Source organism: Colletotrichum jinshuiense, chromosome 3 (genome assembly GCF_051148585.1).
Source record: "Colletotrichum jinshuiense chromosome 3, complete sequence".
NCBI classification, from domain to species: Eukaryota; Fungi; Ascomycota; class Sordariomycetes; order Glomerellales; family Glomerellaceae; genus Colletotrichum; species Colletotrichum jinshuiense.
The window spans coordinates 581,784-596,601 of record NC_139310.1 but is presented as its reverse complement, the minus strand read 5'-3'; the positions used below and the strand labels follow the sequence as shown (position 1 = coordinate 596,601).

The 14,818-nt window shown below is 50.7% G+C and overlaps 5 protein-coding genes across 5 annotated transcripts; 1 reads left to right on the top strand and 4 right to left on the bottom strand.

The window, feature by feature from the left end:
* On the bottom strand, nucleotides 1-1,095 carry EsH8_III_000171 (uncharacterized protein; the record flags this gene model as incomplete). Its single annotated transcript, XM_083261896.1, has 1 exon — nucleotides 1-1,095. One exon carries the CDS (start codon nucleotides 1,093-1,095, stop codon nucleotides 1-3), a length of 1,095 nt encoding a protein of 364 aa, XP_083122383.1.
* A 2,294-nt stretch (nucleotides 1,096-3,389) lies between these two features.
* On the bottom strand, nucleotides 3,390-3,962 carry EsH8_III_000170 (uncharacterized protein; the record flags this gene model as incomplete). Its single annotated transcript, XM_083261895.1, has 2 exons — nucleotides 3,390-3,810; nucleotides 3,865-3,962. 2 exons carry the CDS (start codon nucleotides 3,960-3,962, stop codon nucleotides 3,390-3,392), a joined length of 519 nt encoding a protein of 172 aa, XP_083122382.1.
* Nucleotides 3,963-6,245: 2,283 nt separating this feature from the next.
* EsH8_III_000169 (acyl-CoA N-acyltransferase) lies at nucleotides 6,246-7,085 on the bottom strand (the record flags this gene model as incomplete). Its single annotated transcript, XM_083261894.1, has 2 exons — nucleotides 6,246-6,562; nucleotides 6,647-7,085. The coding sequence occupies 2 exons, from the start codon at nucleotides 7,083-7,085 to the stop codon at nucleotides 6,246-6,248; spliced, it is 756 nt and encodes a 251-aa protein (XP_083122381.1).
* Nucleotides 7,086-8,487: 1,402 nt separating this feature from the next.
* Nucleotides 8,488-9,822, bottom strand: EsH8_III_000168 (FAD-dependent oxidoreductase; the record flags this gene model as incomplete). The annotated part of the gene is made up of 2 exons (XM_083261893.1): nucleotides 8,488-9,732; nucleotides 9,793-9,822. The coding sequence occupies 2 exons, from the start codon at nucleotides 9,820-9,822 to the stop codon at nucleotides 8,488-8,490; spliced, it is 1,275 nt and encodes a 424-aa protein (XP_083122380.1).
* A 3,203-nt stretch (nucleotides 9,823-13,025) lies between these two features.
* On the top strand, nucleotides 13,026-14,779 carry EsH8_III_000167 (general substrate transporter; the record flags this gene model as incomplete). The annotated part of the gene is made up of 4 exons (XM_083261892.1): nucleotides 13,026-13,050; nucleotides 13,137-13,981; nucleotides 14,052-14,332; nucleotides 14,398-14,779. 4 exons carry the CDS (start codon nucleotides 13,026-13,028, stop codon nucleotides 14,777-14,779), a joined length of 1,533 nt encoding a protein of 510 aa, XP_083122379.1.
* Nucleotides 14,780-14,818: the final 39 nt, after the last annotated feature.

Sequence of the window (14,818 nt, the reverse complement as noted above, 5' to 3'; positions counted from 1 at the left end):
TTAAGCATGGTCAATCGGGGATGGGCCAGCGTCGATTGGGTAAGTGAAGATGTTATGGGGACCATCAGCCATCAAACCATTCGCCCCGGGGCGCATCTGAGAGGCAGGAAGCCAAAGATTCTTATCCGCATCAACCCACATGAGGTCAGTCCAGACCAATGCATCATCTTGAACAAGAATCGATGAGTATCCGTCCGGCGTGATTTTCCAGATGGCGAGAAGGTTGGTATCGCTAATGTAAATGTTGCCATCTCCGTCAATCGTCGACCCTCCAGTGCTAGGAGTAAGGGCAAAAGGCTCAGCATAGTTGCCAAGACTCTCCGCAAGAGAACTGTTTGTCAAGGCGCCGTTGACATACTCAGTTTTAATGCGGTACATGCCGCCGTTGCAGGGTTGGTAGTAAAGATAGACACCATCAGGCGACACCTCAATCTGGTCAAGGCCCACAGAAAGAGTGCTGCTTCCTCCTCCGTATCCTGGAACCATACTGCCGTTGTAGGCCATGGGAAACCATGCCAGCGCTGAGCTATGGCCCACGAGAACTCGCGTGCCACTACCATCCGTGAGGTCCATAATCACGAGTGCACCCGCGGTGTCACTTAGGTAGGCGTAGTTGCCGTTGAATCGAACGTCGTCGATGACGCTGCCGGTGTCCGTGAGGTTATCCAGGTAGTAAACCTTGTCAACGAGGTTTGTTTCGAGGTTGACCCCCACAAGTTTGCTGGATCCATTGACCAGCTTGCGGTCAGTATCGGTGGTACCTCCGTCGACAATCCAGAATCTCCCGTCGGGTCCGATACGAGCACCGTCGATGCTGACAAAAGCCTTTTTAGGATCCAAGGTCGAGTTGGAGGTCCAAGAGTTCCATGTCGCATCGGGGTAGAGAATGGTTGTGCCATTGCTGAGAAGTTCGACAGCTTGAGGCGCATCCGTCGTGGAATATCGCTGCGTTAAGAATTTGCGTCCATCAGAGGAAATGCTGATACCCTGTGTTGCCCGGTCCAATGTAAGGGCAATTTCGAGCCCGGGAGCAAGTGCTGTCGCCAGAGGGATAGATGCTGCCAGCGTGGCGGCACCAATTTGTGAGACTCTCATGATGTAAAAGGAAAAGGAATGGAGGGAGAATGTTCTGAGGAGTGATTGGGGACCTACGACTCCAAGAGACGGATTAAATAGGCGTTGAGGAAGGAAAATTCGGGACTACCTTGTATTGTTTTGTATATCTGTACGCGTAATCCCTGTTGTACTGTGAGAAATGAATCGAAGCAAATTTGACTTGACTTGGAATTCAGTGTGTAAATCACGGAGGACGTTGCATCAGTCAGGAGGCACTAGGGCCAAGGTAAACAAGGACGGCCCGCAGCTCGGGAGAGCCCCACATGATCTCCAAAATAAGGCGGGTTGTATCTCATATATGCTGCGCATGGTGGATACGTTTAAGCTTCTGCACACGATGGAAGCCATCCAGGGGCCCAACACCGAGATCAACACAGCCGGCCCTATTTCTGGTAGCGGGAACTCATTCGGAAATCATAATAGGGAGACAGTTGGGGTACCTGGTCTTAGTCAGCTTTGAAGTGAAAGTGGCTACAGCCGAGGCATCAGACGAAGCGAGCCTACCGTGGAAACGTTTAAGCAGGTTACCCCACGCCGGTTTGTATTTGCGTACTGTTGCATCAAAGTCCGTTTCTATCATCTCTCGAGTCATGGTTGAAGTTCTGGGCTTTGGGTGTCTCCTTCGGAATGGCACATAACATCAATAGCATTACGGCTTCGCCGCATTATTAATACAACATACACCGCAAGGCGGTTGAGAGTTTAGCCGGGATAGGGTGCGCATTGAGATGATCTAAGGCCTGGTTCAACTTCCGCATACAGCAAATGGCAACGACGAAAGTATTTTCAATATTCCATCATCATATATTATGATGACCTGCCAGTATTTCTGTCAACTTGACCTCTTACTTTACCGGCGGTGCTTCGCGTTCTTAATGACGGTGAATTGCATCACAAAAATATAAAAGAAAAAAAGAAAACAAGTTGCATAGATAAGTGCTAGCGAAACGCCCTTCGTGAAAGGATCCTTCTGATCAGGTACCTCAAGAGCGTCAATAATGAAGAACAATTTACGATGCCCAAATTCTCACATTACTCACTAACTACTCCTCATTACTGGGAAGTGAGAAATGAGAGAAACTTTATCATCGAAGCCAAAAGGTTATTGAAAATCTGTGCCATCAGGTGTCGTAGTTGCGCATACATCAACCACTGTCCTAGGTTTTCTTTTTCATTTTCTTTTCTTTTTTAAGTATGTGCACAAAAGCATATCTGCCGAAATGAAAGGCCTGACCTGTTGCGTAGCAGTTGTCAACATTCTTTCCATGGCCAGGGTTTTACAACGTTATGGTTTAATCGTGGTCTATTGAAATAGCGCTAAGTGCAATGCAGCGCGACTCATGATCATTTAATCCAACTCGACCAACTATGAGACAAATATTAACACTTTGAAAACTATGCGACAAGGAAAGCGGCGGTAAGGTAGCAACACAGAATCACGATGAGGATAAAAGGCAAGATATGTTTTATTCAGAATTAAGATCGTATAGCGGAACGTGAGTAGGTGTGGCAAGACCATTAGCATTAAACACTTAGAGCATTAGTAGTATTCAGCCATATAAAATCTTAGTGGAAATTATGCTGCCCACCTCCTTCCTTTCTTCTGAGCAACCTAGATCAATGCTACCTTGCCAGTCCTATCCACAAGGATATTTCACCCGTCCGGCCTCTGGCCCTCTATGCTGGTTAAAAAACGAGGCCTCAGTTGGTGAAAAATGTCACCAGCATTTTTGGTGCTCGAAGCTGCTACTGTCCGTCGCAGTTATGATAGTTTTGTTGCGTTGGTATCTACTGGCGGTCTTGCATTGGATACTATTAAGGTGAGTCTGCAATGAATCGAGCTCCATAGTTAGTGCGTATACTTTTTCCCGCTTAGCGTGCTTGAAGAGCCATCTAATCGGATCCAACTTGCGACTTTGCCGTGTTGATTATGAATCACGGACGGCAATGTTGTCAAAATTTCGAGATTAATCATGATTATATGCCGTAATGTCAGACACGAGAAAATGTTTTCTCAATCCTGGGAGGTTCCATTGGAGATTCCAATTCCATATTTGAAGAGCAAAATTCAACTATTTATACAATATTTAAACACGGTCACTGTGTCAAACAGTGTGTAAAAAGGGCATCTATAAACCCAACCATCCGTATTCTTCCTTGAAACACCAAAGTTGAAGCCAGCAACTATCGATGATTCATGGTCTCCATCAGTCCAGCTCCGATTCTCCATACTCCGATAAACCCAAACTCTATGCAAAAGGAAACTGCTGGGATTAAGCCTTGAAGGCCACACCAATTGATCGTGGTGCCGCAGGAGCAGGTGGCGGCGAAGCTGCGGCAGGAACGGCTCCCGGAGCAGGAACAGCCCCCGGAGCCGGAACAGCCCCTGGGGCGGGACCTGCGGCAGGTGCGCCAGCCGGGACTGCCCCACCGATCGGCTTGGGAATCGGGGCAACGGCATCGGGCTTCTCTTGCTCTTTCTTCCCCTTCTTCTTTCCCTTCTTCTTCTTCTTCTTCTTTTTCTTCTTGCCTTCAGCATTCACCTCGCCAGGGTTGGTAACGTCTTCTTCTTCTTCGAATTCTTCGAATTCTTCCATATCGGCATCAGGAATTGGGTCGGGAGTCAATGCTGGGGGAGGCGCAGGTGGTTGGGTCTGACGAGCAGCAAGGCTGGTATCGTGCAGAGACATGTCGCTAGCAATGTTGTTAGTGTATTTATTAACTGCATTGGCAGGGAAATCTACTTACTGGACTGATCCATTATCGTCATTGGCTACGGAGAGCGGAAGGGCCTCGATGCCGACCGCCAGGGCCGATAAGGCAAGAAAAGTATTTAGAAACTTCATATTGAAGTTCCCCAGCAGTGGAGGTTAGATATTAAATGTAATTATAGGAGGAAAGTGTGGTAGTGAGATGTGTTGGATGATAAGAAAAAGAAAACCGGCTTGGTGCTGGAATCTCACCGACATCTTATACAAAATTATTCCAAGTTTAGTATTACCAGGTGTCCAAACACGTCAAACCAATCGGCAGACATAAATTGACGTTGTGAGTGTCGTCTCAAAAATGCCTCTCAAAGCTTTTCGGGCTCCGGGACGACACAATAACTCAATCTGGGCGAACACGCCGAGCTCTGGAGACTCCAAGGGGTCATGTAACGGTTCATGTCATCTTGCGAACACGACGGCATCACTGCTCTCGAACCTCTGGCCCCGGCTTCTCCGCGACGCACCTTCTGATTTGGGAAAGCCTTACGGAACTCAGAGATCATCATTGGATCAATGCGTCTCATTCTATCACCTTTCGGGAAGAAACGACGCTGGGGCCTTGTTTATAGGCGCCGCGGAAGCGGACATCCCAAAGGCGACGCCGTTCGTCCAGTCTAATGAACTCGTCATATGACTAGCCGGCTTCCTTCCATAGCCACCATCCGCGGCCGCATAACGAGAAAAGCTTTTCTGATCCGAACTTTTTGTAAGACTCGAGCGGTGAACACGAGGGCGACGCACAGATCTGTGCAAGCTCTATCCGGCGAGCGACCCACTGGCCGATGCATAGCACGGGTGCCGTCATGCTTGAGCCGCACTAGAAGTTTTCCATGCACAACCCCATGCACTCTAAGCTATTTTGCAGTGTAGTCTAATATTAACACAAGCTTCTGTTGGCCAGCCTTTGCTGTACATCTTCTCTTCGAAGTTCGGTACAGAGTCGGCTAGCGGTCTACGTCGTAGCTGGGTCCAAGTAATGAGAGCATGCCCAACAACCGAAATCATAGTAAACAGCTTTCCGGTTCGGCAAAATTTCGGGAGTGCTGTGAGCGCCGAGGTGCCCGAGCCTTCTTTAAAGCCAGCTTTTGAACCCAAAAATTGGGGACCGGTTCTGAACTCCCAGCCAGAGCGTGAACTTTTGCTTCTGCCCGGGAAACATAATTCCGCGATCATGGGGAGAGCTTGACAGAAGCAGCAAGTTTAAACCCAAAACCCTATTAGAAAGTCCGAATCCAAAGGTGGAATCTTTGCGGTGCAAACTTTTGGTTGACACATTGGTGTTATTGGTGTGTGTCATTCATGTGATCTAAAAACCTCTTGATGGGTTGACTTGGCGCCGTTCAAGACCTTATCAGGTTAGCAATTTAGTCATATTCCGGCTTTGAACTTGAATGAAGACCGAGCCACTTTGACAGCAAACCGCCCGTTGCAATTTGCTCGTTCACATGAACTCACAGCCGGCGGAGTCACTGCCCGTGCCGCCCGTTTCAGAGCATTGACCGAGGGGAAGAACGTTGTTGATTCAAGTCATGCACGCTCGACCCAACACTAAACCTAGTGAAATATGTAGGTATAAGAGCCGCATGAGCCTTCTCTGCCTTGCGTCAGAGGAACAATACATTGACCTATTAGAAGTCGAGGCTAGGCTTGGAAGTCATGATGCCCCTGAGTCACTCACGTGTAGCGCTATATTTATTTAGTTTTCATCCCCGATAGATCCCTGCAAAAGTTCGTCAAAATGCACGGCTCGGCCCGAGAAAACAATCTAATTGTTCGTAACTATTCGAATGCAACCCGCAGTTAGAAAGTCTTGGTGTCATCGTGTGTGAAAGTTCTAGAATACCGGCTGCAGGCTGATCCGTATCGTGCAGGCTGCCGCCTGCGGGACGTTACTGCGCGATCCAAATGGACAAAACTGTGCATTTGACAGGTGTATCCAAAGAATAAGGTTTATTAAATGCGGTCCAACCTTCGCCGTGAACAATTTGCAGTGCTGCCGGATTCACATACGCAAATGCTCGTTGCGTTCGTTATGCCGACATGCATCATTGAATGACGTCCTCTGCTTGGGCCCCAAACTATATGATTTACTTGCTCTTGCACGTGGTCTTTTGCACGGCTTCTAGAAAAGTAACTGAATAATTCTGTTCTACATGGGTGCGTTACCCTAAGCTCTCTTTTCGGTTTCCAGTTATGTACAGTAACGAAAGAGATGCTCTTTGAGCGACTTCCCCAATGCTGGATCATACGTATATTTATTGGGAAGAATACCAAGCTTCCTAGGAAGACGCAAATCTAACAAGATATATATATGTTCCTCCGGTCCGAGGTTGTGATCTATCCAGTGGATATTCGCGGAAATCATTGTTCTTCTACCCATCTCATCATGTATCGCTCGACTTCTTGCGTTCCATCATATTGATCAATCAGTCTTTCGTTGCCCGCAATGCCAAGCTGCTTCTCGTGCCGAACAATTTCCTTGGACCAGTGATCATTATCAATGATCCAAGTTCCCAGGTCTTCGAACCCTAGCTTCTTGTATAAGCCGTGACCCTCGGCCGAAGCAACGAGAAATGTCGGCATATTCTCTGCGTTACTAATGTCGATCACTGTTTGCAAAAGCTTCGCCCCAATACCCTTCCTCTGATGTTCAGGGTCCACCATGATGTTCTTCACATCTGAAGCTTCTGTTAGTGGCAACTCGACACACACGTTTGGTAAATAGGCCAGTTGCTGATCCATGCCAATGCCAGGTTTCTTACAGTTGTGTTTTCGCCCGTTCACCGCTTTTTCATAACATTCGTCCATCTCATCCTCCCTGGGATGACTGAAAGACTCCCACAACTCTTTCATGTGAGATTTGATGGCAAAAACGGAGGGTGCATTAGGCTGAACTTCAGTAGCGTCTGACGATTGGATAATTGGTGTGGTGGTAGGTGATTCTGTTGAATTGACAATGATGTACTTTATGAACCCCAAAACGGCATCAGTTTCGGAAGAGACTGCAACGAGAAATCGGTTACTTGAATCCCGCAACGCATTCCGTGTTGAAATTGGCAGTATTTCCCTGGGGTGGCGCTCAAAGAATGCGGCGTAAAAGTCGTGAAATTTGGCTAGAGCCGCGTAGTGGACTTTGGCGATGGCTTCCGTGTCCGCCTCCGTCGCGGGGCGGATTAGAATGTATGGCGTCGAAGATGCCATAGCTACTTGAAGGGCAATAGGTTTTTTCTTTACCCTTGTTGACCGAAAGAACTGATACACAATTGTGGTAGGTAGACTTAAGATTAACAAGAAAGGGACGAGACCTAAGAACAGAATTGAATCCGAAAAATGCTCCTGGCGGTCCCTAGCGCCGGCACAATGCTTACTATTCTGAGTGTGGAAATGTCCCGGAATAAGCGGGTCCACGGCATGACTCACCCGGCAACTCAGCGGCACAGTGATAGAAACGGCGTGCGCGACTGGCGGTCCAGCCAGTCAACCGCTTTTGTGCTGAATCGGAGCTGACGCCCAAATAGGAGATGAACATGACTTTACATAAACAATCAGACATAGAATTTCGAGATACGTAGGTAGTCGCGCATTCTGGACCAATAGAATTGTACGACTTCATGTACTTGACCGCCTCACTTTTCGCGATGCTAGAGTAACTTCTAAAGCATTTGGTTATTGCGGCTTTTGTAAGTGATCACCTATCCATCATTGCTCTAGAACAGACGATGGTGATAAGGGCGAAACACGACTGTTCATAGTTGTGTCAAGATGTACTGTGGGAATTGCTTTATTTATCTTATTGGTGAAGTGTGCTGGGCAAGTACCAGACCGGGCTTTAAGGATTAATCTAGAAGTCCGACGGAGGCGGATATTATATGCTGGCGAAGGGTTCTTTCTCGTAATCGCTTTACATAATATTGAAGACTCGGAATAGCTCGGCATAAATTTAGCTCGGCATAAATTAAAGTTGGGCTTAAGATCTTATCGGAATATTATAACATAGCTTTTGGGTCTGGAAAGCTACTTTTTCATGCTGGCTCCAAAGGTCGAGACTACCACTGGGTATGGATTTCAACACATTCTGGACGACTACCACAGCCATATGAATCGAGACATTACCAGCTCAAGTTGTTTCGAAATAACATTAAGGAAAAACAATTCAGTTATGCTGTATACATTAATTGGATTATATTCACAACCTTGTGTGCTTCGACTGTGAACGTATTAAAGCAAGTATCCTTAGACGAGAATGCGCCGAAAATGCGTTGATGAAAAAATTCACTGTATTGCTACTCTTTTGTCTCCCAGGGAAAACATTTCCTTTTTCTACACATTAGTAGAAATGAAATGAAGCTCATGCTCTGTAGATGTTCGTAAATTGCGATTAAATAGCGCACCTTAGGACAAAGCCTCAGCTTGGGTTTCCCACTGTCTATTTTAACCAGCCTGTGAGACCGGGGGTTTAAACTGACTTGGCGGTAAGCTTTGGACGATGCAGAAAATTGATTGACACCCTCGGTCAAAATCTCAAAATTCAGTCACTGGTTCCTATTGAGAATGTTACGATCAAAGCCGCTAAAGTGATCTTGTTGGCTGTACAACAAAATGGTCAGAACTCCTCCTCCTCGACGTCATATGCCAGGGGTTTCTGCCCCAAGCCGAACTTGTCCAAGCCTGCTTTTTTATAGACCCACAAACCTCCCGAGATTGCTAACTCGTTTGCTCGGAGGCGCCATGGTGCGGTCTGCTTACGCACCGACCCATTGCGTTCCGCTACATCGAGCATCTGCTCTGTCCGGAACTTCCGCTTCCTCTCGTATGCCATCAGTGCGTCTTCGATGCGAGGAAAGCTGCTCTTCAGCAACTTGGAAAATAGGAAGACGTCCTCGAGCGCCATCGAGACCCCTTGGCTGGCGTGGGGCGGCATCGCGTGAGCGGCGTCGCCGATGATCAGGCAGCGGCCCTTGGACCACGGCCGTCCTCCCGGCATCTTGTAAATCGGGTAGAATTGGATGGCCTTGGTCTTCTCTATTACATCACGCACCGTATCTGTCCATGCTGACTTCTCGTTCCCAATGAGACCAAGCAAGGTGGACTTGTAAGTGTCGGCTTCTTTCTTGCCTTGCTCCTGCCATCCGTCGCGGACGTTTCCAGTGGTTGGGAGGGGGACCTCACGCGAGAAGAACCAATAGAGTAGGTCGCAGGCAGGGGTGGTGGGGGTTAGCGCGAAGAGTCCATCCGAGGTGAGAGTCGCGCTCAGGGTCTTGACCGACGAAGCAGCAGGGGAGAGACTCCCAGTCGAGACGAGGGAAAACATGTTTGAAAAGCCGGAGTAGACTGGCGTGCAATCCGGGTCCACGTAAAGCTGTCGCACGGTGGAGTGGATTCCATCGCAGCCGAGAAGAAAGTCGGCCGTGTCCTCCGTCCCGTCACCAAACCGCACCGTGATCTTATCGTCCTTCTCCTCGATGCTCTGGAGGGCTTTGCTGTAGTGGATCTGAATGTCCGCCTTTTTGGCAGCACCCAGAAGCACATCCATAATGTCGGTCCGCTGAATTCGTAGATATCCGAACCCGGTTTGTTGCTTGCTCCAGGACGCCAGATCCATTTCCCCCATGACACAGCCTTTGAGGGCGTGCAAGACAAGGCGTGGTGTGAGCGCGCCCTTTGCTGCTATTTCTTCGTAGAGCCCAAGGCGATGCAGTAAGCGAAGGCCGTTTGACGGGATTCCAATAGCTCCACCAAGAGTGGTCGGTTTGTGGCGTATTTCGTACACCACGGGTGTTATTCCATTGCTCTTCTGAAGTTGAAGGGCCGCCAATACTCCGGCCGGGCCGCCTCCAACAATGATCACCTACATCAATGTGAGTCAAAACTTGTTCCACTACCATAGACATCTTGAGAATAGCAATACCTTTCGAATGTCTTCTACTGCGTTCGTCATGGTTGCATCCGTGAGTGAGGTCTAGATGTGAATTGCCAGATCCCAAAATAAGTCGGGAAGGCAAGCTGCTTTATCAGTCCCTTCAGTTCTGCCGACATTTACGGCATGTTGAAGTTCACCGGACTTTTTGTTGCAAGTCCGACTGCATTGGACTTTATGCTGCGCACAACAGAAACCAATCACAGGAGGGTCGGGTCGGTATTTTCATTAATGAGTGTTTCGGTCCATTTCAATGCCGCTTGTTACGGCTGCCATGGACAAGCTGGAGCCCTGTCGTTCGTCACCAGTTTCGATGGCCTCGGCCGTCAGTGGTGGTCACGCTGAGGCTTGGGAGCGGACTTTTGCGGAATACCATCTCACCCACCACCCGAACGCCGTCTCATTACCAGGAGCATCATAGATACTTAATCTGCCGGTCGGCCTTTTTTTTTGTGCACGCGGGCTAAGGTGAGTTGGTCAGCTAAGTAGTGTCGGTGCTTTCGAACGGACTTTTGCCAAGGCTGAAAACTCCGTTCCGTGCCCCTCACATCGTCGTCAGCACCAACTGCATTACGGGCACGGTTCATTTTATCAACATTGTTGGTCCATATTTTCCACACGTGTTTCAACACAAGTAGGAGTTGCGATGATGATTAAGTTCTCCTTGTAATACTAACAAGTCCTTACTTGGGGCCAAAGGACAGAAACGGACACTAGCCTAGCGGCTAGAAGAACAAAGAGGAAAATGGGAGAAAAAGAAAGAGGCTTGTGCAGCAAGAAAAGAACGAAAATAGTTTACAAGGGAAGAAACAAAGTGAATGCACTACATCCGACATGCAATTAACTCTCAGTCATCAAGCTCCCTCCGGTTTTCGTAGTAAATAAGTACAATATTGGTTTTTTGCATACTCGTGCAAATGTGCTGGCCAGGAGCTGGCAGCAGCCTACAAATAACACACTCGCACCCCCACCATGCCGAGCCTCACGCTTGGCTAGCGGTACAGGGTATATCCGCAGGGAGGGCACTACTTTCTTAATTGGCACAAATGTCGGATGAGGCGTCTTTTCCCTGCATTGCGTGTGCCGCCGTAGCGCCGATACAACCGAAGCAGGATGCAACGTTGGTCGGTAGTGGGGGGCCGAAGCCGTTGGACGGACGGGGGATGCCGGAACCGAAAGGCCTCCTCCCCACCGGATGTCTGCCCCTCGAGTCTCGACTCTTAGCGGCCGACGACATTTCGACGGACACGATTGGAGCGCAAAAACGCTGGACTGACGGCGTTTGAGGTTGAAAGTCTTTTTTATGGGCTGCCTGATTCCCAGTGTTCGCCCCACGCTTTGGGGCTGGAGGGAGTAGGACTGGACTAAACAAGTAACAAGTGAAGAAGGCAAATCCTGGGGCGACTCCAAGTGCCGAACTTAATACGTTGTGGCACACTACTGGTAGGGTTTTCTGCTCTAGACCCTCTGCACGTCGTGCCTCTCGCCAGGGCGATGAGAAGGTGTTGGGTTTTTGAGGGGCATGAGCCAAGGGGGTCCATCTCATCGGGGACACGCACCATCGACGGCTCCAATGTTTTCACTTCAACGACGCTTAACTGATCACTCGATAGTATTGCGACTATGTCCTAGAGTTTATGCTCAGACAAGGCAGACTGCGGCTAATATGCAACCGCGTTTAATTGCAAGGGAGGAAGGACTCGATGAGCCACCGACGCTTGTCCGGATTTCGTTCTTGGTCTGACTTGACTGCCCAGCCAGCGTTGAGTGAGACCGTGCCACCATTACCCCCCGTCGTTGCCTATTGTTCGCTGTCCGTATGTATTTCGTAGCTCCGTGCCCGTTGCTACGTGAGATCTTACCAAGCGGAATAGACCGGAGCAAAGCGAAGAGCCGGCGACGTTAAATGAGTAGCCCAATGAGGATGACGCTGGGGTGCAGCAGCAACACGGTACACGAGAAAAAAGGCATCCGTGCTGTGTAAGAATTGGTCAAATGGCATGAAAGCAGCCGGTCCAACAGTATCCTGTGGAGCGATATCCCGGTTCCTGCGTCCTCGCCTCCCCACCCTCTTCCACACGAGCCCCGGGCTTCTCTTGCCCGGGGGCCCGTAAGCGGATACACATGTTCAGATGCGGGCCCCGGAGGCCCAGAGAGGGCGCCATTCCCGTTCAAGGAACAAGAGGAGCCGATCCCAGGTATCTGCCCCCGACGCACCAACGGCGAACAGCGAAGAGTGTCAGGTTCCACTTCTCACATACCGTCATCGCCCTTGGCCCTTGACTTATGGCCTGTTCTGACCGAGCTTTCTGCCATGTTTGTTTGGTCCCTTTGCCTTGCTTGACAACCAGACAAGAGCCAAGGAAATGTTCAGCGTCATGGCAGGGAAAACCTCACCACCCCGATTCTTTTCGAGGGAGACATGACTGGTACGGGTGTAGCGTCCACACAACAGAGACCCCCCAATTTTCCCCAAATTTGCCCTCCCCCAATTTTCTAGGTTCCCCTCACGGACCGCTGCCTCTCCCTCGGCGGTTGTCCCCGTGAATTCCTTTCCCCGTAACTCCCCCTCACACTCCAACTCCAATCATGTCATCCCTGCCTGGGACGACACTAACACGCCTCCACATGCTAATTGCCCCGGACGGATGTCCTTGGTCCTCACCTGGACATGACGTCGATCGCCCCAGAACTGTCTCCTTGCGTGCCCTCTCATACGTGCGCTTAACATGACACGATGGTTTTAGGACGTCTTTGGCTCTGTTAGAATCCGAAATGGCTTCAACCCGCCCGCGACGGGGCGCGACGGGCCACGCCTATCGCCAAGAATCCTGAAAGGCTTGCTCCACCACCCGCTCAACCGCACGCCGCCATTTGCATGAGAAACTCGGAGACTCGGCGGACGGGGGTGGAGGGGGCAACGAAACAAAAATGAAATATGGCTCCCCTTATTATTCGATTCCTTCACAGGCGCGCCTCGGTGATGTTTCTGGGTTTGCCGTCATTGCGTTGGGGAGCGTCTTTCTTCATCTATATAATCGTCCGCCGTCCCCCTTCACACCTTTGACACCTCCCCTCCTCGTGGATCCGATCTCAGCTTCACTGCAGCATCGCAGCGTGCCATCCATTCCTCGAAATAAACCGTAGCCCCCTTTTTCGCCCTCGTCGAGTTTCTCCACTCAACCCCTAAACCAGCTCTTGGAGAGGCACGACTCTTGCCCATCATGTATCGCATATACAACATCTATGGTATGCACCCCAGCCTTGGCCTGCCCTCTCCTTTCCCCCTCAGGACCCCATTCACATGTTTACGGATGCTGATCGGTGATCTTCAGCACTCGCCGCCTTTGGCACCATTGGCGGCATGCTCTTCGGCTTCGACATCAGCTCCATGAGTGCATGGATCGGTGCCGACTCCTACAAGGAGTACTTCGGCCACCCGAGCTCTACCCTGCAGGGTGGTATCACTGCCTCCATGTCCGGCGGCTCCCTTGTTGGCGCCCTCGTCGCTGGTTTCCTTGCCGATTGGTGGGGCCGCCGTGGCGCCCTCAAGCTCGCCTCCGTCATCTGGATCCTCGGCGCCGTCCTCCAGTGCTCCTCCCAGAACGTCGCCCACCTCATCGTCGGCCGTGTCGTCAGCGGTCTGGCCATTGGTATCACCAGTTCCCAGTGCTGCGTCTACCTCGCCGAGCTCGCCCCCTCCCGTATTCGCGGCCGCATCGTTGGCATCCAGCAGTGGTCCATCGAATGGGGTATCCTGATCATGTACCTCATCTCCTACGGCTGCGTCGTGACCATCCCCAAAGACCCCAAGGCCTTCCGCATTGCTTGGGGCATTCAGGGTATCCCCGGTCTCATTCTCGGCGTTGCCCTCTTCTTCTTCCCCGAGTCTCCTCGCTGGTTGGCGCAGAAGGATCGTTGGGAGGAGTGCCACGAGGTTCTGGCTCACCTGCACGCTGGCGGTGACTACGACTCCCCAGTCGTTCTCGCGGAGCTGGACGAGGTCAGGGAAGCCGCCCGTATCGCCGCCGAGTCTAAGAACGTCAGCGTCCTGGGCCTCTTTGGCCCCAAGGTCTGGAAGCGTACTCTGGCCGGATGCAGTGTCCAAGTCTGGCAGCAGCTTCTTGGTGGAAACGTCATGCTTTACTATCTTGTCTACATCTTCAACATGGCGGGCATGGTAAGTCTTGAACCCTTCTATCCCCTACTTGGAAAACTATGGCGACCAAAGCTGACCCGTTTTTCGACAGACTGGTAATGTCGCCTTGACCTCTTCCATCATCCAATATGTCATATTCCTGGTCACGACTGGCGCCATCCTGCCCATTATCGACCGCCTCGGCCGTCGTCCTCTCCTCATCGGCGGTGCCATTATCTGCTGCATCATCCACTTTACCTCGGGTGCCGTCATGGCCACCTACGGCTACCCTGTTGACAGCGTCGACGGCGACGAGAACCTCAAGTGGGCCATCGAGGGCGCTCCTGCCCAGGCCGTCATCGCCCTCTGCTACATCTTCGTCGGTGTCTATGGGTGAGTACTTCCACGCCTTGTACCATCCCATATCCCGGGTGAACTTACCAGCTAACACATCGTAGACTTACCTGGGCGCCTATTGGCTGGATCTATGCCTCCGAGGTCTTCCCTCTCAAGTATCGTGCCACCGGTGTCGGCTTCGCTGCCGCCTCCAACTGGGCTTTCAACCTCGCCCTGGCCTTCTTCGTCCCGCCTGCCTTCACCAACATTCAATGGAAGACTTACATGATCTTCGGCACCTTCTGCGCCGTCATGACCGTGCACATCTTCTTCACATACCCCGAAACCTCCGGCAAGACCCTGGAGGAGATTGACCAACTCTTTGAAGCAAACATCCCCGCCTGGCGCAGCAAGAGCGCCGGCGTGCGCTTCGAGGACCGTGTCGCGGCTGCCGAGAACAAGAAGGATAACGTCGACCAAACGTCTCACACCGAGAAGGTCTAGGAGAAAAGGAGAGGCAAGCGGATTTGGATAATGCAAATA